The sequence below is a fragment of the Oryzias latipes genome, chromosome 4, assembly GCF_053564925.1.
Source record: "Oryzias latipes strain Hd-rR chromosome 4, Olatipes_Hd-rR_3.1".
NCBI classification, from domain to species: Eukaryota; Metazoa; Chordata; class Actinopteri; order Beloniformes; family Adrianichthyidae; genus Oryzias; species Oryzias latipes.
The window spans coordinates 22,139,786-22,161,890 of NC_136240.1; the positions used below are offsets into that span (position 1 = coordinate 22,139,786).

Below are 22,105 nucleotides of genomic sequence, written 5' to 3' on the forward strand. Positions count from 1 at the left end.
TTAAAGGAATACTCAGAAATGTGTGAATGGATCAAAGTATTGCTTCTTTTTGTGAGGAATGAACATTACAATACACTTAAAAGCTCAAAAAATTGATTTTACATGGAAGAGGCCCTTTTAAAGTATAGAGTAAAAGATTGTTTCTTTAAATATTTGACATCTACTAAATGACTTGCACACAAAATAGACAATACATTTGAGAAAATGTATATTTTAATTCTGTGTATAGGACATTAGAAAAGACCAGGACATTTGTTGATACAAGACATTTTGATCTTCAATGAAAAAAATGACAATCAATAACAATTTAAAAGGTGTTAAAAAGCTTTTTGAATAATTTGATTTTGAATCTGAAAGGAATTAATCTGCCTACAAAAGTTTAATATTAATGGCTTATAGCATATTAGGAGCTTGTGAGGCTGGATAAATCATACCAAGCTCTTAGAAAGCGCTTTACACACAGGTGGGTAACTGAATCACACCTTCAACGCACCGCTGGCGCATATCCAACCTATCATCATGTCTTTTTCCAGATTTACATTTGAATGTAAGGTGATCCTTATGTTCTGAATATATTTTGTCCATCCAATCTTTAGGAAGCACAAGATTATTTCTGTCCATCTCTTCTTGAGTCACGGTGCACGGTTCTGGAAAATAAGTAAATTGTGTTTTACTATGGTAAAAGATACTTGAAAAAAACTAACAAACACACACAAAAACACACAAAACGAAACATATTTATACATACATTACTGACCATTATTTTTGTAATTACTGTAAGATGACACTCTTAATAAAATTCTGAGAAATATGTACATCTAATACACAATGCGTTGAAAATTATTATGCAAGTAATTTTTTTAATGATTCTTTTTAATACTCAGTGCACAGTCAGGATAATTTTCAAGTTACAAACCTTTAGAGTATACATTATATGTTATTGAGCAAACTTCATAACAGCAATTTTTTTCAAAAAGAAAAAAAGTCCACAAGAAACTAAAAATTATCGTTTGTTGAATTTGCTGCATTAGGAGATCATATTTACTGAAATCAAAATCAAAGACCTCTTAATAGGTCAAGTTACACTTTAACATGGGACAGATTCACAGCTGTTGCAGCTTCACAATTCTTGAATCCATATCATAGATATTTTGCTTGAGGATGCTTCAGAGATTCTCAAAATTATTTACTGAAATCAAAAGCTATTCTAATCAAAAACATCTCAATAGGTCAGGTTATATTTTAACATAGGACTCCTAATTTTGTAGCAGCTTCACAATTCAATTGAAATTGTAAGTTTTTGGAGAGTCTCTGCTTAAATCTCTTTCCATGATGTCAGAATAGCAGAGCTGCTGTTTGGTTGTGAACTGTCTCCCACCCTCATAGATATTTTGCTTGCGGATGCTCCAAAGAATCTCAATAGGGTAGAGGTCAAAGGACGATGGGGGCCATGCCGTCAGTTTATGCCTTTTTAAGCTCAAAGCAGCCAATGATGCAGAGATATTCCTAGTAGCGTGAGATGATCCATTATCATGCATGAAGATGGTTTTGTTATGGGTCAGTGGTCAATCAGAAACTCTAGATACTTTCTAGAAGTAATTTTTCACAACTACAGGACCAGCTCTCTCCACATGATTCTTGCCCAAAATCTGACTCTGCCATTTGCTGACATTAAAACCGTGTTAGGACAGGGTGGTCAACCGCCAATCACCTTTTCCTCCATCCATCTGGACCATCCAAAGATATATGGCACTCATCCGTGAGCAAGACTGTTTGAGAATTAGTCCTTATGTATTTCTGGGCCCACTGATGCAGTTTCTGCCCTTAATGTTGTTTAGGGGTGGCCGAATAGAAGGTTAATGTATGCTAATAACTAATAATAACTGCAAGCCTCTGGAGGATCCTACACCTTGATGTTCGTGGAACTCCAAAGACATCAGCACATTCAAATATGGGTTTACTGCTTTGTAATGGTATTTTAGCAGCTGCTCTCTTAATTTGATGTATTTGTTTGTCTGTCAAAAACCTTCCTCATTCTGGCTTTATGTGCACAAACCCATGTGTGCCTGAATCAGCCTCAAATCTCTTAATACTATGATGATCACGTTTAAGTTTCTTGAAATATCCAGGGTTTTTATACCATGTCCAAGGTATTTAACTATTTCACACTGTTTGGCAGCAGAGAGATCCTTTTTCTTTCCCACATTGCTTGAACATGTTGGTCTTCCTAACAATGTTGAATGTCCTTCTTTAGTATGTTTTCCTTAAATGGAATGTGATGTTTTACAGTAACCTTTCTAAATCAATGATTCTGCTGGTCTTTTTTTTTAAGTTAATTTTTTTAATGATGTACATTTTTGTTACCACTAGAACAGTAACCTTTTTAGTATTTTCATGTTGTTTACTTCTTAATATTACGCTTGTAATGTGATTTAGATTATCATCAGAAATATTATTATGCTTTTTTAAAAAACAAGAGCTGAGGATCCTTAAAAAAAATAGATGATTAAGTTGAACTTACTGATGCATCGTACACGTCCAGTCCATTGTCCATTCCTGCAGGTTAGTCGTGGTCCTCCTTCCATTACATAGTATCTTGGACAAACATATTCAACTGTCTCACCCTCTTGGTATTCAGGTTTAGTTCTCATTATATCTCCATCTTCAATTGGGGGTGGAGGTGAACATAAGCGTTTATCTACAAAAATGTGGGAAATGTAAAAAGATTTTTCAGTAATGTTTATCCGCTGTAAATAAAAATTCATACTTAATTTTGATGTTGGATTAATTCAAGGTTTCATTTCACAATCTAGTAGAAGGTTAAAATTCAATAATAGTACCTGTGAGACACACATGTAAAGAATAGGGTTAGTTACAGTGTTGTGTGTATTTAGACAAACAGGCATTACTGTTTGTTTGATTAGATAAATCCCGTGGAATTTTTTTTTACAAATTCAGAATTTTTACTTTTGTAAAAATGGATTGACATAAAAAGAAACAAAGAAAACAACCTAGCTAAAAAGTCATTGAAAAAGAAATTGGTTTAATGTGAACGTCTGGGTCAGTAAATGTTTTTAAGAAACAGAATGCATTATAAAAAACACTTTTGATATTTTATTTTTTTTAATGCTAGGTGTTCAGCAAAATGTCACTGTGTCCCACTTTTACTCTATGTCACAACCTGTTCTGTTGCAATTTATCAATCTATTGGCTGACAGAATTCTAAACATCTGAGATGTTTTCCCCTTTTTTGGCCTGTTCATTTTAATTAATCAACATTTCATTGCCTGTTAAAACTTGCAGTAAACAAGGCGCTCTTTTAGGAAAAATAAATCACCTCAAACACATGAAAGTGCACAGAGAACATCATTTACCTCCACATTTTGGAAGTTGATCACTCCAACCTCCACTTTCCAAACATTCAATCTCTGCATTCCCTTGAAGGAATTTTCCTCGTTGACTGCATTCAAACCTTAACTTTTGACCCTTCTTAGCTCTTCCTCCCTCTACAGGTGTCATCAGGCGCAGGATTTGTGGTATGTTTGGCATCTCACAAGTTTCTGTAATAAAGAACACACATTTATTGATATTTAATGACATATATCAAGGAAATAGTAAAGCATTGTAAAAAGTGATTTGCCATTCTAAGTCATCAGAACTATGCAACCCAAATCCATTTTTTTTTATCTCCCACAACATTGAAACAAACATACTGGTGCATGTTGGGAAGGCTGAACTCCAATCTCCTGTGTCTAAACATTCAATTTCATTAGCCCCTTCAAGTTCAAACTCAGAGAGGCAGTATAAACTTAATTTTCCTCCTGATTTCACTTTGGAGATGGTTGGTGAGCTTCTTAGACCTAGGCCCAGTTTTGGAACGTTACAAGGACGACCTGCAGTGATTGAAAAAAATACATTTAAAAAAAGAAAAGAATTCCAAACAGTCATTTAAAGATTCCACTATAAAGTTATTGTTTATTGTTTTGTAATGCTGATATAAAATAATAGGTATTAACATGATCAACAGTGCTACAGTCAAAATATGTGTATGGATAAATATAAAAAAAATGCTTACCTGGACATTTAGTTGTTTTATTCCACTTGCCTTCATCACAAGTTGCAGTGCCCTGATTATCCTCATCGTAAGTACACGTATAGTCAATAGTTTCTCCATTCGTGTAGCTGTCTTTTATTGACTGCTGGACATTCAAATTGTCATCCTTAAGCTCATTACAGAATGCTGCAGAAATATGTTAGAATCAGTTTCTGTTTTAAACATCTCACTGATGAACTGAAGGCATTTAGGTTCAACATTTGTAAGCCAATTTAATAGATGGCTTTGATGTAAACCTACGGGTGCAGGAAATTCTCTTCTCCTCCCATTGTCCATTGAGACATGTGATGGTCTTGTCTTGTCCCAACCTGTAATTGTCACGGCATTTGTAAATTACTTGTGAACCAGAAACGTATTCCCTCTGATAAGGTGTTTCAATGACTGCATTCTGAACTTTTGGTGGTGGCTCACAAGGTTCAGAAATGCCTGTAAAAAAACAATAAAATGTCAAAGAATTATAAAATATTTCACCCAAGAAAAAAAGAAAACCCCAATAGGAGAAACTCACGTGAACAAATGTTTGTATAGTTCCTTTCATCCAGATCCCATTCTCCATTGTCACAAGTAATCTCATTAACTTCTGTCTGATATCCTTCGTTGCAATTAATTGTTGCACGTTGGTTGTCTTTAGATTCCACTCTCCCATTAGTAATATCAGGAGTTTCTCCACATTTAGTCATTTCTAAATGAGAAAATGAAGCAACTATTTAAATAAACTACAAGATGATCTGTCTCCACAATAAAACAGTTCTAAATTAAAAACAATCAAGGATAGAGAAACAAATTAAAAACCAAAATACCCGGCATTGAAAATGACGCAACCTTCTTTTCCTTAAAATGAAAATTAATCTTCAAATATTGTACAAGAAATTTCTGCAAGAAATATTGACAGGTGTCTTTACTCTGGAAACAACCAATGAGAAGACAATATAAACTCTTTACCTATACATTTTTGGAGTTCTGACCACACCCCCTTATTACATTTGGCCACACCCCACCAGGCTTTAGAGAAAAGCTTGTAGTTTTGATTGCAGGAGTAGTACACTGTGTTGTCATATGGCCCAACAGAAAATCCATTTGGAATTACTGGCTTTACACAGGCCAAATCTGCAATAAAAAAACAAAATGTTTAGACAGCACCAGCTTGTTGGATCTTTTATTTACTTAAAAACACTGCAATTCACCCCACACACACACACAGACACACACACACATACAGTATATATGTATGTGTATGGAGGTGTAGTTAATATACAATTTTTTTTAAACAAATTAACCAAGTACAAATAAATATTTTTTTAAATGCTACATATTACTAGTTTAGATGTTAGTCAATAATCAGTACAGTCAAAATAAAATATCACAAAAAACTCTGATAGAATTATTTTGGCTTAACATTAAAGAACAAGAGGGCAGTCAAGGATAAAAAAATGTTGTTTTACAAAGCACACAACTTAAAGGTTAAACACATGTTGTGTATTCTTACCCAAACAGCTTTTAATTCCACTCCAAGAACCTCGATCACAAGTTATAGTAACAGAGATTCTATCATTTGGAGGAACGCATTCATATGTGAGTCTATCTCCATTGTTGTAAAAAGTCCTCTCTCTTGAAGTTATTTGTTCACCGTGTTCAAAATCAGGTCGACTGCATGTTGTTCCTAGAGGATAGAAATGAGACATTTATTTACAGATGTGACATAAATTTTAAAATTTCCTTCTACTATTTTATATAAACAGGGGGAAAAATGTGGATTAAAAAATGACTTCAAAAAGGAAGCCTTTTGTGGGTTGGTCTCCTATAAAAATAAAAATAAATTCAATTACAGGTATCCCTGGTTTATCGGGGGAGTAATGTTCTAAAAATAACCTATGATAAGTGAAATCTGTAAAGTACGATTACAGATGTTTCAAGGCTGTAAAACCCCTCAATACACACTTTTGTCAGATAGACATCAACATTTTCACTCTTTCTTTCTTGTTTAAACTCTCAATGTTCCAACAGTCGTAGAAAAATAAATCCTGTATCACACAATGACAAAAAAAAAAAAAAAAAAAAAAAAAGATCTCCTCGTAATCAAATATTTATGCAAAATTTGAAAGCTGAACTCATTCTGTACAAAAAACAGCATAGAGGAGGTCAACAGACAATCAGGACCCGGAACATAGTGCACTGTAAAAAAACAAACAAAGCAAAAAATAAATAAACAAAAAAATAAAGAATGAAATATTACATGAAACACTGCGAGCGCCCACTGTATATAATAATCCAGACGCATTTGAAAAATTACTTGTAAGCAAAAAATGTACAAAATGGGCATATAAAAAAGGTAATAAATGCACATTAACTATAGTTCTGCATTAACTGTGTAATGGATTTACTTCAGAAAAACATAACTTGGAATTTCAATTAAAATAAAGCTGCATGGTGGTTATATGGAACACTTAGCAAGAAGGCACTGGTTCAAGTCCTGACTGTGACCTGTGACCTACTGAATGTGTCTTCCTAAAACTTCATTAGGTTGTTGAAACTCAAAATTTCTTTCTCCGGTAAGGTTTTATGTTTTTATGTTGCCATCTGTGTTTGGGAGGATTGTTAATATTGTTTGCCTGAATATTGTGTAAAAACATCATGTAATCTGAATAATCAATCAGCACCCATAAACCATGTTGCCTTTACCTATTTAGACAACAAAATGTCATGCTGTTAAAATTACAGCTCTTTGTTTGACTTTTGTGTTACAGTGCTGCATGAATAAAGGTGTTACAATATAATGAAACTAGTTAATTATTTATATAGATTTTTCTTTTATTTTACGTTATTCATTATTAAAACTCTACATGGTGGCACAGTGGTAAAACTTGGGATTACTTTTTACTCTTAGTCTATTTTGAGAAACTTGCCATTATGACTGCAGTAACTGAACCATAAGAAAATGGTTCTGTCAGTCAGACGTCATTCATTGTTGCTCATAGTTAGACTTATGATTGACTGAAATTTGTAAACATAGCAATGTCAGCAAGAAACAAGCTCCTTAAATACTGTTGCGACATACAAATGTCTAAAACCAACAGCATTTGCTTTGTGATCTTCTACGTTTATAAACTTGTTTCATTTTTCATTAAATAAAGAGTCCTATTATATTATATTTTATTATAGTGCTATTTTATTTTACTCTTTTTTTACATTAGTAAAGGCAAATTTCTCTAAAAACGGCTACTTAAAAGTAACATCGTGGCTGTCACAATACCTTCACATAGTCGCTCAGGCATCCATCCATCTCTGGTACATATAGCATGAGTAACACCACGTGGTTTCTCATAGCCACGTCTGCAAGAATAAGTTGCGCGGCCACTTGGTTTTCCTTCTTCCCATTGAGGATAAAAGGAATACAGATATCGGTCTCGCCGGTCTTCATGACATCTAACATCTAGAATAAGATAATGCCATAATCAGGTAAACTTCTTTTTCTGTTGTTTGAAGTTCAATAATTTCCTTTTTTCTTCACCTTTGCATTCCGGTCTGATGTCCCATTCTCCATTATCCTTGCAGGTAACAGCTGTTCTGGTTGTTTTCATGTCTACAATCCAGCGATCCCCCTCACATGTGACTGTTAACGTGTCACCAGGTGAGAACATGTTTCTGTCATAACGGTTAAATGTTGTTCCCTGGATTGGTGGCAAATTCACTTTACATTGTATAACTGGATTTCATAAATAACAAATAAAAACAAAAAACAGAGCAGATTATTTGTTAGATTGTTGGAAATAGACAGAACTTAGTTAGAAATCTCAAATTTGATAAATAAGTTTACACTTACGTAAACATTGAGGTGTGGGGCTCCACACTGCTTCAGACCCAACTTTAAAGCACCTTGAACGTCTTTCATCAGCAGGTTTGTAGTTGTCGTCACAAACAAAAGTCAGATATTCGTCTTCTTTGTACACTTTAGGACGATCAGTAACACGGCCGTGAGCAATCTGAGGCGGGTCACATGTCACCTCTGTAGAAAGGACACAGCAGTATTCATTTTCTTTTCTTCTTTAATGCAGCAGAAGCCGCATCAAAATCCGAACATTTTAATTTAAGCATGAGCAGATATTGCATTAATAGCAGCAAGTTATAAAAACAAAATCAACTATTGTAACGTGTTCACAAAATATCTTACAGTATTACAATATAATTTATATTCGATTACCTTTAACGTCCCACTATTTTGTAAGGCAGACCTAGTCTGTCTTACAACAACAATATACAGTTGGGATTTAAAGATATACAGTTTTTAAAGGCACCAGTCCATTTTTCAATAATGATTGTTTCTTGACCAGAGCACATTAGTTTTCTTCAGCTATCCTTTTTTATATTTTGTCTTTGTATTTGGTTACTTAATTAACTTATTGTTGTTTTTAGTTACTTTTTAGTAGAAAAGAGGTATATCAAAAATGTAATTTGTAAGTTTTTTTCTTTTTTTTAATTTCACCATAAATATGTCAAAATTATTTGCAGAGATGACTTGATTCTTTGCTGTAACAGCATTACTGTACCTTGGCATTCAGGGAATTTTTTAAAATGCTACCTATTACTAGTTTAGATGTTAGTCAATAATCAGTACAGTTAAAATAAAATATCACAAAAAACTCTCATAGAATTGTTTTAGCTTAACATTAAAGAACAAGAGGGCAGTCAAGGATAAAAAAATGTTGTTTTACAAAGCACACAACTTAAAGGTTAAACACATGTTGTGTATTCTTACCCAAACAGCTTTTAATTCCACTCCAAGAACCTCGATCACAAGTTATAGTAACAGAGATTCTATCATTTGGATAAACGCATTCATATGTGAGTCTATCTCCATTGCTGTAAAAAGTCCTCTCTCTTGAAGTTATTTGTTCACCGTGTTCAAAATCAGGTCGACTGCATGTTGTTCCTAGAGGATAGAAATGAGACATTTATTTACAGATGTGACGTAAATTTTAAAATTTCCTTCTACTATTAAATAAAAAAAGGGGGAAAAATGTAGATTAAAAAATGACTTCAAAAATGAAGTTTTTTGTGGGTTGGTCTCCTATAAAAATAATAATAAAAACTCAATTCAATTCAATTCAATTTTATTTGTATAGCCCAAAATCACAACAACAGTCGTCTCGATGGGCTTCGAAGTAAAACATGAACTCAAAAGGATCACGAATACAAAGAGTTCAATAGGAAAATACTAAAATGAACTAACAAACTGACTAAGCTATACTGGCATCCCTGCCCTTAGACCCCCCTTCGCGGTAAGGAAAAACTCCCAAAAAAAACGGATTCCGGAAAAAACAAAGAAACCTCAGGGGTGCCCACATGAAGGAGGGATCCTCCCCCAGGACGGACAGGCGATGTACCAGAACTCTGAGAGAAGAATTAACTTATCTAAATCTACAACTGCATATATAAAAGTCCAGCAGACGAGCTTCATCCAGTCGTGGTTGTGGGGACAGTCAAAGGCGCGAGTCGAGCCGGAGACAGGAACCACAGCCAGGAGCAGGAGCAGAGACGAGGTACTCGGTCAGGAACAGAGCAGAGACGAGCCAGAGATGAGTCAGAGACAGGAACCACAGCCAGGTGTAGGAGTGGAGCAAAGGCGAGGTAGACGGTCAGGAACTGGAGCACGGATGAGCCAACTGGAGTCTGGAAGCACTCCTACTCCCCAGGAGGGGAGAGGAAAAGAGGGACAATACATGAATCCCACTGCACCAAACAGAGGCATGGAGAACTAAATGATAAATTATGATCAGGAATTGAGGAGAGGAAGGGTAGAAGTAGAAAAGAAAAGAAGACAGAACCCCAGTGCACCATAGTTACCCCAGCTTCAACTTCTAGCAGCCTTTTAAAAGAAATAGTTATTAAGTTTAATTTAAACAACTTAACATTAAGTTAAATAATCTCTGAATACTAACTAGTCTGACAATAAGCCTGTCCGGTTTCCTGTGACGTCATTTCCGGGTGAGCTATTCCCAGTGCTAGTCGTGTGTGACTGCTGTCCTCTTGTTTGGCATTAGCCTTACTACTATTGCTTACTCTAAGGGTTATCTGGGTTAATATTCACATCTAGTACCTTTTATTAACGAATTCACCACTGTTAAACCGCTTGCTGTTCACTTTCTCATTTTGCTAAATAGACCACTTCTCTTTACCTAAACACCGCTAGCCTTAGCTTAAAACCTTGCATGGCCACCACTCCTTCCGCCTCTCCTCCTCTCTCCTGCCCCATGTGCCATATGTTTAGTGATGATCCTGCCTCCTTTAGTGAAAATAGCGGTAGGTGTGTTAAGTGTAGTCTTGTGTTAGACTTGGAGGCCAGGCTGGAGCAGTTAGAAGCGCGGCTCCGCACAGTGGAAGCTAAGCCGGCTAGCCAGGTCGTTACTCGTAGCGCGGGCCGCGCTACCAGGGCTAACTTAGCTAGCACCCCAGCGCCCTCCCAACAGCCGGGAGACAGTCAGGGGTTTGTACCGGTTGGGAGGAAACATAGTGCTAAACGCAAAAACTTAGAGCACCCGAGACTCCACGTTAGTAATAGGTTCTCCCCCCTCGGCGACACACCCGCTGAACACTCAACTCTGGTTAAAGGGTCTTCTGAAGTTAGGTGTTATCCGGGGGCCAGAGTTGGTGACATCGAGGGGAACCTTAGGATGTTAGCTCAGAATAAGTCCAGGTTCCGTCGAGTCGTGATTCACGCAGGCGGTAATGATGCCCGACGGAGACAGTCAGAGGTGGTTAAGTTAAACGTAACTTCGGTGTGTAAACTGGCTAAGACGATGTCCGACACTGTAATTTTCTCTGGTCCCCTGCCGAACTTAGTCAGTGATGAAATGTACAGCCGCTTTTCATCATTTAACCGCTGGCTTTCTAGATGGTGCCCAGAAAACGGCGTTGGTTTTGTGGATAACTGGAGCGCGTTTTGGGGGAAGCCCGGTCTCATGCGGAGAGACGGCGTCCATCCCACCCCGGATGGTGCCGCTCTTCTTTCTAGAAACATTTCTGCTAGCCTTAGTCTGTTAACCTGACAATCCAGAGACGAGACCCGGGCACAGAGCAGCAGTGTAAAATGCTCCTCTGAGCCTCCCTTAGGGTTAGTGCCGGTGCAAAACCCATGCAGGGAAAGTCAAGCAGGTTCGAGCTTTAGCTTATGTGCTGAAAGACAAATGAAAGGAGCGCGTCTTAGAAACCTTAAAGTGACAGACAGCAGTTCTCACAAGCAGAATTATGATGTAATTAAATGCGGTTTATTAAACATTCGATCCATTTCCTCCAAGTCCCTCTTAGTCAATGAGTTAATCATTGATAACAACCTTAGTCTTTTAGCCTTAACAGAAACCTAGCTCCAACAGGATGACTATGTTAGATTGAATGAAGCAACCCCCCACTTATGCTAACTATCAGAAATCCAGGATTTCAGGGAAAGGAGGTGGTTTGGCAGTAATATCACAGTCTAGCTTACTTCTCAGCCCTAAAGTTAAAAATGCTTATAATTCATTTGAAAACATCATATTGTCTTTAAGTCACCCAAACAGGAAAACTCCAAAACCTGTTTTACTCATAATTATTTATCGCCCCCCCGGCCCATATTCAGAATTTTTAACTGAGTTTTCCGACTTCCTATCGACTATTGTCTTAGATTCTGATCAAACTATAATATTAGGGGATTTTAATATTCACGTTGATGACCCCATGTGACTGCCTAGGAAAGGCTTTTGCAGCTTTATTAGATGATGTTGGTTTCACCCAAAGTGTGAATGAACCCACTCACTGTCAAAAGCACACCCTGGACCTTGTTCTAACCCATGGGATAGAGATCAGCCAGCTGAGTGTCCTTCCTCTTAACCCCATCATTTCTGATCACTTTATGATTACCTTCCAGCTTACACTGGAACATCCTTCTGCACCAGTGAATAAGAAACAGCTTAGAAGAACCTTAACTGACCGTTTTGTGTCTGAGTTCAAACACACAGTTCAGCCAGTACTTAGTGATATTCTGAGAAAATACTCTGAGACCAGCTCCCATAGTATCAGTCCTAATATAAATGACCACTTTGTTAATGATGCCTTACAAGCCCTCAGGAGTACACTCGATGTTGTTGCCCCCTTGAAACCTAAGTTCGTCAGACAAAACCGAGTAGCACCGTGGTTTAACGCTGAAACTCGTTCTCTTAAACAAGAAACCCGTAAGTTGGAAAGAGAATGGCGCCGCTCCGGTTCAGAGCAGTCTCTGGATATCTGGAAACATAGCCTATTACATTATAAAAAAGCTCTGCGTAGAGCTAGAAGCCAGTACTATTCAACCTTAATATCAGAGAATGGAAATAATCCAAGATTTCTTTTTAGCACTATAGCTAAATTAACTCGCAGTCAGAGCTCAGTAGAACCACATGTTCCTGTTTCTCTCAGCTCTGATGATTTTCTTACATTTTTCGACAGTAAAATCTCAAATATTAGACATAAGTTAAATCAAGTTATTCCTACTATCAGCCCAGAACAGGCTGAAGCGGTAGAAATGGAGGCATCCATAGAAACCTCTGTAACATTGGACTGCTTCACTGCTGTGGATCAAGCGGAAATAACATCAATTATTACGTCCTCCAAATCCTCAACGTGTCTGTTAGACCCAATTCCCACTAGACTTTTTAAAGAAACTTTTCCCCTAATTAATGATCCCATATTAACAATGATAAATGCCTCTCTGGAAACGGGTTACGTGCCACAGTCTTTTAAATATGCAGTTGTTAAACCTCTTCTGAAAAAGCCCAGTTTGGATCCTAGCATCTTGGCCAACTATAGACCGATATCAAACCTGCCCTTTATTTCTAAAATCCTAGAAAGAGTTGTAGTTAAGCAGCTTTACTGCCACCTACAGGACAACAGCCACTTTGAAGACTTTCAGTCGGGGTTTAGACCTCACCACAGTACGGAAACTGCACTAGTTAGAGTCTCTAATGACTTGTTATTGGCCTCAGAAAAGGGACTACTTTCTATTCTGGTCCTGTTGGACCTCATTGCAGCCTTTGACACTATCGACCACGGTATTTTACTCCATAGACTAGAGCAGGACATAGGGATCAGAGGATCTGCTCTCCAGTGGTTTAAATCCTATCTGTCCGATAGGTATCAGTTCGTTAATGTAAATGGCCATTCCTCTCAGTGCACTCGAGTCAACTATGGAGTCCCACAGGGCTCAGTCTTGGGACCCATCCTGTTTACGCTTTATATGCTACCCCTAGGAAACATAATCAGGAAACACAGCATTAATTTTCATTGTTATGCTGACGATACGCAGTTGTATTTATCCATGAAGCCTGACCAGAATGACCAGATAGAGAAACTGAACGCCTGTATCAGAGACATCAAGACTTGGATGACAATTAATTACCTCCTCTTGAACCCAGAAAAAACTGAGGTCATTATACTTGGTCCTAAAAACCTCAGAGATACTCTGTCTGCTCAGATAGTCTCCCTGGATGGCATAAGTATAGCCCCCAATTCCACAGTTAGAAACCTTGGGGTTTTACTTGACCAGGATTTATCATTTAAGGCTCACATATCTCAGGCGTGCAGAACTGCCTTTTTTCACCTGCGGAATATTGCTAAGATCAGAAATATACTTTCTAAGAGTGATGCTGAAAAACTCATCCATGCATTTGTTTCGTCGAGGCTGGATTACTGTAACTCCTTGTTAGCAGCGTGTCCTAAGAGTTCCTTAAGAAGTCTCCAGCTTGTTCAGAACGCAGCAGCTAGATTGTTAGCTGGAACTAGCAGAAGAGATCACATCACTCCTGTGTTAGTTTCGCTCCATTGGCTCCCAGTTGATTCCAGAATCAAGTTCAAGATCCTCCTGTTAACCTATAAGGCCTTACATGGAATGGCCCCGTCCTATATTAAGGACCTCATAGTCCCTTACCATCCAATGAGAACACTTCGCTCGCAAAATGCAGGACTGCTTGTGGTTCCTAAAATTAGTCAAAGTACGGTTGGAGGTTGAGCGTTTAGTCACCAAGCCCCTGTCTTATGGAATAAACTCCCAGCTCATGTAAGAGAGGCCGACTCAGTTTCTACATTCAAAGCTAGACTGAAAACATTTTTAGTTACTGATTTTAAAAGAAATCTTGGATTGTTTCCATTCTCTGATATTAAGGTTGAATAGTACTGGCTTCTAGCTCTACACAGAGCTTTTTTATAATTTAATAGGCTATGTTTCCAGATATCCAGAGACTGCTCTGAACCGGAGCGGCGCCATTCTCTTTCCAACTTACGGGTTTCTTGTTTAAGAGAACGAGTTTCAGCGTTAAACCACGGTGCTACTCGGTTTTGTCTGACGAACTTAGGTTTCAAGGGGGCAACAACATCGAGTGTACTCCTGAGGGCTTGTAAGGCATCATTAACAAAGTGGTCATTTATACTAGGACTGATACTATGGGAGCTGGTCTCAGAGTATTTTCTCAGAATATCACTAAGTACTGGCTGAACTGTGTGTTTAAACTCAGACACAGAACGGTCAGTTAAGGTTCTTCTAAGCTGTTTCTTATTCACTGGGGCAGAAGGATGTTCCAGTGTAAACTGGAAGGTAATCATAAAGTGATCAGAAATGATGGGGCTAAGAGGAAGGACACTCAGCTGGCTGGGTGTGCTTGTGACAGTGAGTGGGTTCATTCACACTTTGGGTGAAACCAACATCATCTAATAAAGCTGCAAAAGCCTTTCCTAGGCAATCACTGGGGTCATCAACATGAATATTAAAATCCCCTAAAATTATAATTTGATCAGAATCTAAGACAATAGTCGATAGGAAGTCGGAAAACTCAGTTAAAAATTCTGAATATGGGCCGGGGGGGGCGATAAATAATTATGAGTAAAACAGGTTTTGGAGTTTTCCTGTTTGGGTGACTTAAAGACAATATGATGTTTTCAAATGAATTATAAGCATTTTTAACTTTAGGGCTGAGAAGTAAGCTAGACTGTGATATTACTGCCAAACCACCTCCTTTCCCTGAAATCCTGGATTTCTGATAGTTAGCATAAGTGGGGGGGGGGGGGGGGGTCGCTTCATTCAATCTAACATAGTCATCCTGTTGGAGCCAGGTTTCTGTTAAGGCTAAAAGACTAAGGTTGTTATCAATGATTAACTCATTGACTAAGAGGGACTTGGAGGAAATGGATCGAATGTTTAATAAACCGCATTTAATTACATCATAATTCTGCTTGTGAGAACTGCCGTCTGTCACTTTAAGGTTTCTAAGACGCGCTCCTTTCATTTGTCTTTCAGCACATAAGCTAACGCTTGAACCTGCTTGACTTTCCCCTCATGGGTTTTGCACCGGCACTAACCCTAAGGGAGGCTCAGAGGAGCGTTTTACACTGCTGCTCTGTGCCCGGGTCTCGTCTCTGGATTGTCAGGTTAACAGACTAAGGCTAGCAGAAATGTTTCTAGAAAGAAGAGCGGCACCGTCCCAGGTGGGATGGACGCCGTCTCTCCGAATGAGACCGGGCTTCCCCCAAAACGCGCTCCAGTTATCCACAAAACCAACGCCGTTTTCTGGGCACCATCTAGAAAGCCAGCGGTTAAATGATGAAAAGCGGCTGTACATTTCATCATTGACTAAGTTCGGCAGGGGACCAGAGAAAATTACAGTGTCGGACATCATCTTAGCCAGTTTACACACCGAAGTTACGTTTAACTTAACCACCTCTGACTGTCTCCGTCGGGCATCATAACCGCCTGCGTGAATCACGACTCGACGGAACCTGGACTTACTCTGAGCTAACATCCTAAGGTTCCCCTCGATTTCACCAACTCTGGCCCCCGGATAACACCTGACCGTAGCCGCTGGGAGCTCCACGTTTCTAACTTCAGAAGAGCCTATAACAAGAGTTGAGTGTTCAGCGGGTGTTTCGCTGAGGGGAGAGAACCTATTACTAACGTGGAGTCTCGGGTGCTCTAAGTTTTTGCGTTTAGCACTATGTTTCCTCCCAACCGGTACAAACCCCTGACTGTCTCCCGGCTGTTGGGAGGGCGCTGGGGTGCTAACTAAGTTAGCCCTGGTACCGCGGCCCGCGCTACGAGTAACGACCTGGCTAGCCGGCTTAGCTTCCACTGTGAGGAGCCGCGCTTCTAACTGCTCCAGCCTGGCCTCCAAGTCTAACACAAGACTACACTTAACACACCTACCGCTATCTTCACTAAAGGAGGCAGGGTCATCACTAAACATATGGCACATGGGGCAGGAGAGAGGAGGAGAGGCGGAAGGAGTGGTGGCCATGCTAGGTTTTAAGCTAAGGCTAGCGGTGTTTAGGTAAAGAGAAGTGGTCTATTTAGCAATATAAGAAAGTGAACAGCAAGCGGTTTTACAGTGGTGAATTCGCTAATAAAAGGTACTAGATGTGAATATTAACCCAGATAACCCTTAGAGTAAGCAATAGTAGTCAGGCTAATGCCAAACAAGAGGACAGCAGTCACACACGACTAGCACTGGGAATAGCTCACCCGGAAATGACGTCATAGGAAACCCTCAATTACAGGTGTCCCTGGTTTATCGGGGGAGTAATGTTCTAAAAATAACCTAAGATAAGTGAAGTCTGTGAAGTACGATTACAGATGTTTCAAGGCTGTAAAACCCCTCACTACAAACTTTTGTCAGAAAGACATCAACATTTTCTCTCTTTCTTTCTTGTTTAAACTCTCAAAGTTCCAACAGTCGTAGAAAAATAATTCCTGTATCACACAATGACAAAAAAAATAAAAAGATCTGCTCGTAATCAAATATTTATGCAAAATTTGAAAGCTGAACTCATTCTGTACAAAAAACAGCATAGAGGTGGTCAACAGACAATCAGGACCCGGAACATAGTGCACTGTAAAAAAACCAAACAAAGCAAAAAATAAACAAAAAAAAATAAAGAATGAAACATTACATGAAACAGTGCGAGGGACCACTGTATATAATTATCCAGACGCATTTGAAAAATTACTAGTAAGCATAAAATGTACAAAATGGGCATATAAAAAAGGTAATAAATGCACATTAACTATAGTTCTGCATTAACTGTGTAATGGATTTACTTCAGAAAAACATAACTTGGAAATTAAATTAAAATAAAGCTGCATGGTGGTTATATGGAACACTTAGCAAGAAGGCACTGGTTCAAGTCCTGACTGTGACCTTTCTGCCTGGGGTTACTGAATGTGTCTTCCTAAAACTTCATTAGGTTGTTGAAACTCAAAATTTCTTTCTCCAGTAAGGTTTTATGTCTTTATGTTGCCATCTGTGTTTGGGAGGATTGTTAATATTGTTTGCCTGAATATTGTGTAAAAACATCATGTAATCTGAATAATCAATCAGCACCCATAAACCATGTTGCCTTTACCTATTTAGACAACAAAATGTCATGCTGTTAAAATTACAGCTCTTTGTTTGACTTTTGTGTTACAGTGCTGCATGAATAAAGGTGTTACAATGTAATGAAACTAGTTAATTATTTATATAGATTTTTCTTTTATTTTACGTTATTCATTATTAAAACTCTACATGGTGGCACAGTGGTAAAACTTGGGATTACTTTTTACTGTCAGTCTATTTTGAGAAACTTGCCATTATGACTGCAGTAACTGAACCATAAGAAAATGGTTCTGTCAGTCAGACGTCATTCATTGTTGCTCATAGTTAGACTTATGATTGACTGAAATTTGTAAACATAGCAATGTCAGCAAGAAACAAGCTCCTTAAATACTGTTGCAACATACAAATGTCTAAAACCAACAGCATTTGCTTTGTGATCTTCTACGTTTATAAACTTGTTTCATTTTTCATTAAATAAAGAGTCCTATTATATTATATTTTATTATAGTGCTATTTTATTTTACTCTTTTTTTACATTAGTAAAGGCAAATTTCTCTGAAAACGGCTACTTAAAAGTAACATCGTGGCTGTCACAATACCTTCACATAGTCGCTCAGGCATCCATCCATCTCTGGTACATATAGCATGAGTAACACCACGTGGTTTCTCATAGCCACGTCTGCAAGAATAAGTTGCGCGGCCACTTGGTTTTCCTGCTTCCCATTGAGGATCAAAGGAATACAGATATCGGTCTCGCCGGTCTTCATGACATCTAACATCTAGAATAAGATAATGCCATAATCAGGTAAACTTCTTTTTCTGTTGTTTGAAGTTCAATAATTTCCTTTTTTCTTCACCTTTGCATTCCGGTCTGATGTCCCATTCTCCATTATCCTTGCAGGTAACAGCTGTTCTGGTTGTTTTCATGTCTACAATCCAGCGATCCCCCTCACATGTGACTGTTAACGTGTCACCAGGTGAGAACATGTTTCTGTCATAACGGTTAAATGTTGTTCCCTGGATTGGTGGCAAATTCACTTTACATTGTATAACTGGATTTCATAAATAACAAATAAAAACAAAAAACAGAGCAGATTATTTGTTAGATTGTTGAAAATAGACAGAACTTAGTTACAAATCTCAAATTTGATAAATAAGTTTACACTTACGTAAACATTGAGGTGTGGGGCTCCACACTGCTTCAGACCCAACTTTAAAGCACCTTGAACGTCTTTCATCAGCAGGTTTGTAGTTGTCGTCACAAACAAAAGTCAGATATTCGTCTTCTTTGTACACTTTAGGACGATCAGTAACACGGCCGTGAGCAATCTGAGGCGGGTCACATGTCACCTCTGGAGAAAGGACACACCAGCATTAATTTTCTTTTCTTTTTTAATGCAGCAGAAGCCGCATCAAAATCCGAACATTTTAATTTAAGCATGAGCAGATATTGCATTAATAGCAGCAAGTTATAAAAACAAAATCAACTATTGTAACATGTGTTCACAAAATATCTTACAGTATTACAATATAATTTATATTCAATTACCTTTAACGTCCCACTATTTTGTAAGGCAGACCTAGTCTGTCTTACAACAACAATATACAGTTGGGATTTAAAGATATACAGTTTTTAAAGGCACCAGTCCATTTTTCAATAATGATTGTTTCTTGACCAGAGCACATTAGTTTTCTTCAGCTATCCTTTTTTATATTTTGTCTTTGTATTCGGTTACTTAGTTAACTTATTGTTGTTTTTAGTTACTTTTTAGTAGAACAGAGGTATATCAAAAATGTAATTTGTAAGTTTTTTTCTTTTTTTTAATTTCACCATAAATATGTCAAAATTATTTGCAGAGATGACTTGATTCTTTGCTGTAACAGCATTACTGTACCTTGGCATTCAGGGAATTTTTTAAAATGCTACCTATTACTAGTTTAGATGTTAGTCAATAATCAGTACAGTTAAAATAAAATATCACAAAAAACTCTCATAGAATTGTTTTAGCTTAACATTAAAGAACAAGAGGGCAGTCAAGGATAAAAAAATGTTGTTTTACAAAGCACACAACTTAAAGGTTAAACACATGTTGTGTATTCTTACCCAAACAGCTTTTAATTCCACTCCAAGAACCTCGATCACAAGTTATAGTAACAGAGATTCTATCATTTGGATAAACGCATTCATATGTGAGTCTATCTCCATTGCTGTAAGAAGTCCTCTCTCCTGAAGTTATTTGTTCACCGTGTTCAAAATCAGGTCGACTGCATGTTGTTCCTAGAGGATAGAAATGAGACATTTATTTACAGATGTGACATAAATTTTAAAATTTCCTTCTACCATTTAATATAAAAACGGGGAAAACATAGATTAAAAAATGAATCTATTCTAAAAAATAACCTATAATAGGTGAAATCTGTAAAGTAGGATTAAAGATGTTTCAAGGCTGTAAAACCCCTCACTACACACTTTTCTCAGATAGACATCAACATTTTCACTCTTTCTTTCTTGTTTAAACTCTCAAAGTTCTAACAGTTGTAGAAAAATAAATGCTGTATCACACAATGACAAAAAAGATCTGGGGCCTCATTTATAAAACTTTGCGTAGGATTTGCGTCAGAAGTGGCGTACGGATAAAGATAAGATAAGATATTCCTTTATTCGTCCCACGATGGGGAAATTTCCTTTTTTGAAACATAGGACGTGCGTACGCACAGAAATATTCGGATTTATAAACACAACCGATTCTAAATGCAGCTTTTGCGTCTTCATGACACGCCCATAGTTGCCCATAACTAATCCGTGAAACGCCCACAAATGAATATTCATTGATTGCGAAACCATGGCAAACACCGAGAGGAAATCAAAAAAACGTACAGTATCGTAGAAGTTATCGTTGGCGAGGTGGAAAAGAGGAGAAAAATGTTGTTTGGAGGACACAGTGTGGGCATTACTAATGCCAAAAAGGCACGTGAGCGGCAAACGGTGGCAGACGCCTCACAACCTCAGCCACGGTCCGAGGTTGTGAGGCTACAGCGCTCCATCGGGGGGGGGGGGGGGGGGGCAGATGCATGCACTGGGTGACACCCGAGGTTCCTCCGCGAGGTTCCTCCGAGTGCTCCTCTGTATCGCCGGGCCCAAAATTCCGCAGAGGTCCAAAAGGACGGCTCGAGGGAGTCGGAACCGCCTCATAAGCCATTCGTCCTCGCTTGTCAGCAAGTCTTCTTGCTGTCTAAAGATGCGTTCACTCCGAATTCTTCCATTTGCCACATCTTCTAAGAGCGCAAGATCAGCCATTGTGCGTCATTACGCATTGTTATGGGGCATTTTATTTCCCTCCATTTAATTGCATCTGACAAGCTACAGATGTCGGTAATAATCCACGTGGAAATGGGAAATTGTTCCGCGCAAATGTAATTTCTTGTTGCTTTCTGAATGGTTGAGACATACGCCATACATTGTTTTATCAAAAATAAAACAAACTAAAGGCATATGCATGAATACCATAATTCTGTAGCTTATGAATAAATGTTTTAATATGAAGACAACTTTCCCCAGTGGACAATTAGTACATCTGTCCGTCCGTCCGCACGCCCGCACCTATATCTGCTCCGCCAGACGGACACACTAACGAGAATATCAGTTTTGTACATTATTTCGTTCTGTTAACTCCGGTTTAGCTCGTGCTGGTTTGCGGCGCCTTCCGTCCGTGAAACCAGGGTTCGAATCCGGGCTGCTCCCTGTTCCCTTCTCTACTTCTGTGCCGGTCCCAAGCCCGGTTGCTTTGAGAGGGTTGCGTCAGCAAGGGCATCCGGCGTAAAACACATTGCCAAGTTTACCGTGCGACACGTTCGCTGTGGCGACCCCTGATGGGAAAAGCCGAAAGAGAAACAACATTTCGTTCTGTTAACTATATTATTTATGAGGATGAATTGCACAACATGCCAATATTGCAGATCATATTTCACTTTTCTTTTTCCGAATATGTGTTCATTTGTTGTTGTGTTGTAATTTTCGTTTGATCTTTTTTTGTTTGTTTCACTGTTGATCGATCAAACGGGTGTTCGTGTAGGCTGTAATTGTAAGACTTGCTTTGTGAAGTCTTCATGTTATTTATGAGAGGCAGTATTGTCATTTTCACTTTCACGTGTTTCTTCCATCTGCCGACAGTGTCGCCATTTCTCATTTCACCCGTTTTTGTACGTACGCCTGGGTCAGAGCTTGCGTGAAGGACAGCACATTTTCCCGTCAAGTTTGCTTTTTATAAATCTCAACTATTGCGTAGAGAGTGGCGTACGCCTTCTTTTGTGCGTACGCAACGTTTATAAATGAGGCCCCTGCTCTCAATCAAATAGGTATGCTAAATTTGAAAGCTGAACCCATCCTGTACAAAAAACAGCTAGAGGAGGTCAACAGCCAATCAGGACCCGGAACATAGTGCACTGTAAAAACAAAAAATACACAAACAAAAAAAATACAAGAAAAATTACACAAAACAGTGAAAATAGCGAGGGACCACTGTATATAATTATTCAGATCCATTTGAAGAATTACTTGTAGGCATAAATATGTATGAAATGAGTACATAAAAAAAGTAATAAATGCACAACAACTATAGTTCTGTAT

General features: G+C 38.2%; 1 protein-coding gene across 5 annotated transcripts in view; it reads right to left on the reverse strand.

The window, feature by feature from the left end:
* LOC144991910 (complement factor H-like) overlaps positions 1–22,105 on the reverse strand; it is a 245,652-nt gene that overhangs the window by 213,322 nt on the left and 10,225 nt on the right. For 3 of the 5 annotated variants that reach the window (XM_078946123.1, XM_078946122.1, XM_078946119.1), the window contains exons 5-12: positions 19,583–19,756; positions 18,648–18,830; positions 18,336–18,530; positions 18,078–18,257; positions 8,868–9,041; positions 7,935–8,117; positions 7,623–7,817; positions 7,365–7,544 (exon numbers count right to left, since the gene is read on the reverse strand). In XM_078946123.1, coding sequence (XP_078802249.1) covers positions 7,365–7,544; positions 7,623–7,817; positions 7,935–8,117; positions 8,868–9,041; positions 18,078–18,257; positions 18,336–18,530; positions 18,648–18,830; positions 19,583–19,756 — 1,464 coding nt within the window. Of the gene's footprint in view, positions 1–195; positions 648–2,521; positions 2,699–3,374; positions 3,561–3,713; positions 3,894–4,075; positions 4,241–4,354; positions 4,541–4,622; positions 4,797–5,056; positions 5,222–5,600; positions 5,775–7,364; positions 7,545–7,622; positions 7,818–7,934; positions 8,118–8,867; positions 9,042–18,077; positions 18,258–18,335; positions 18,531–18,647; positions 18,831–19,582; positions 19,757–22,105 lie in introns of those variants that run through there. The other 2 variants (XM_078946124.1, XM_078946121.1) reach the window with 2 other exon arrangements.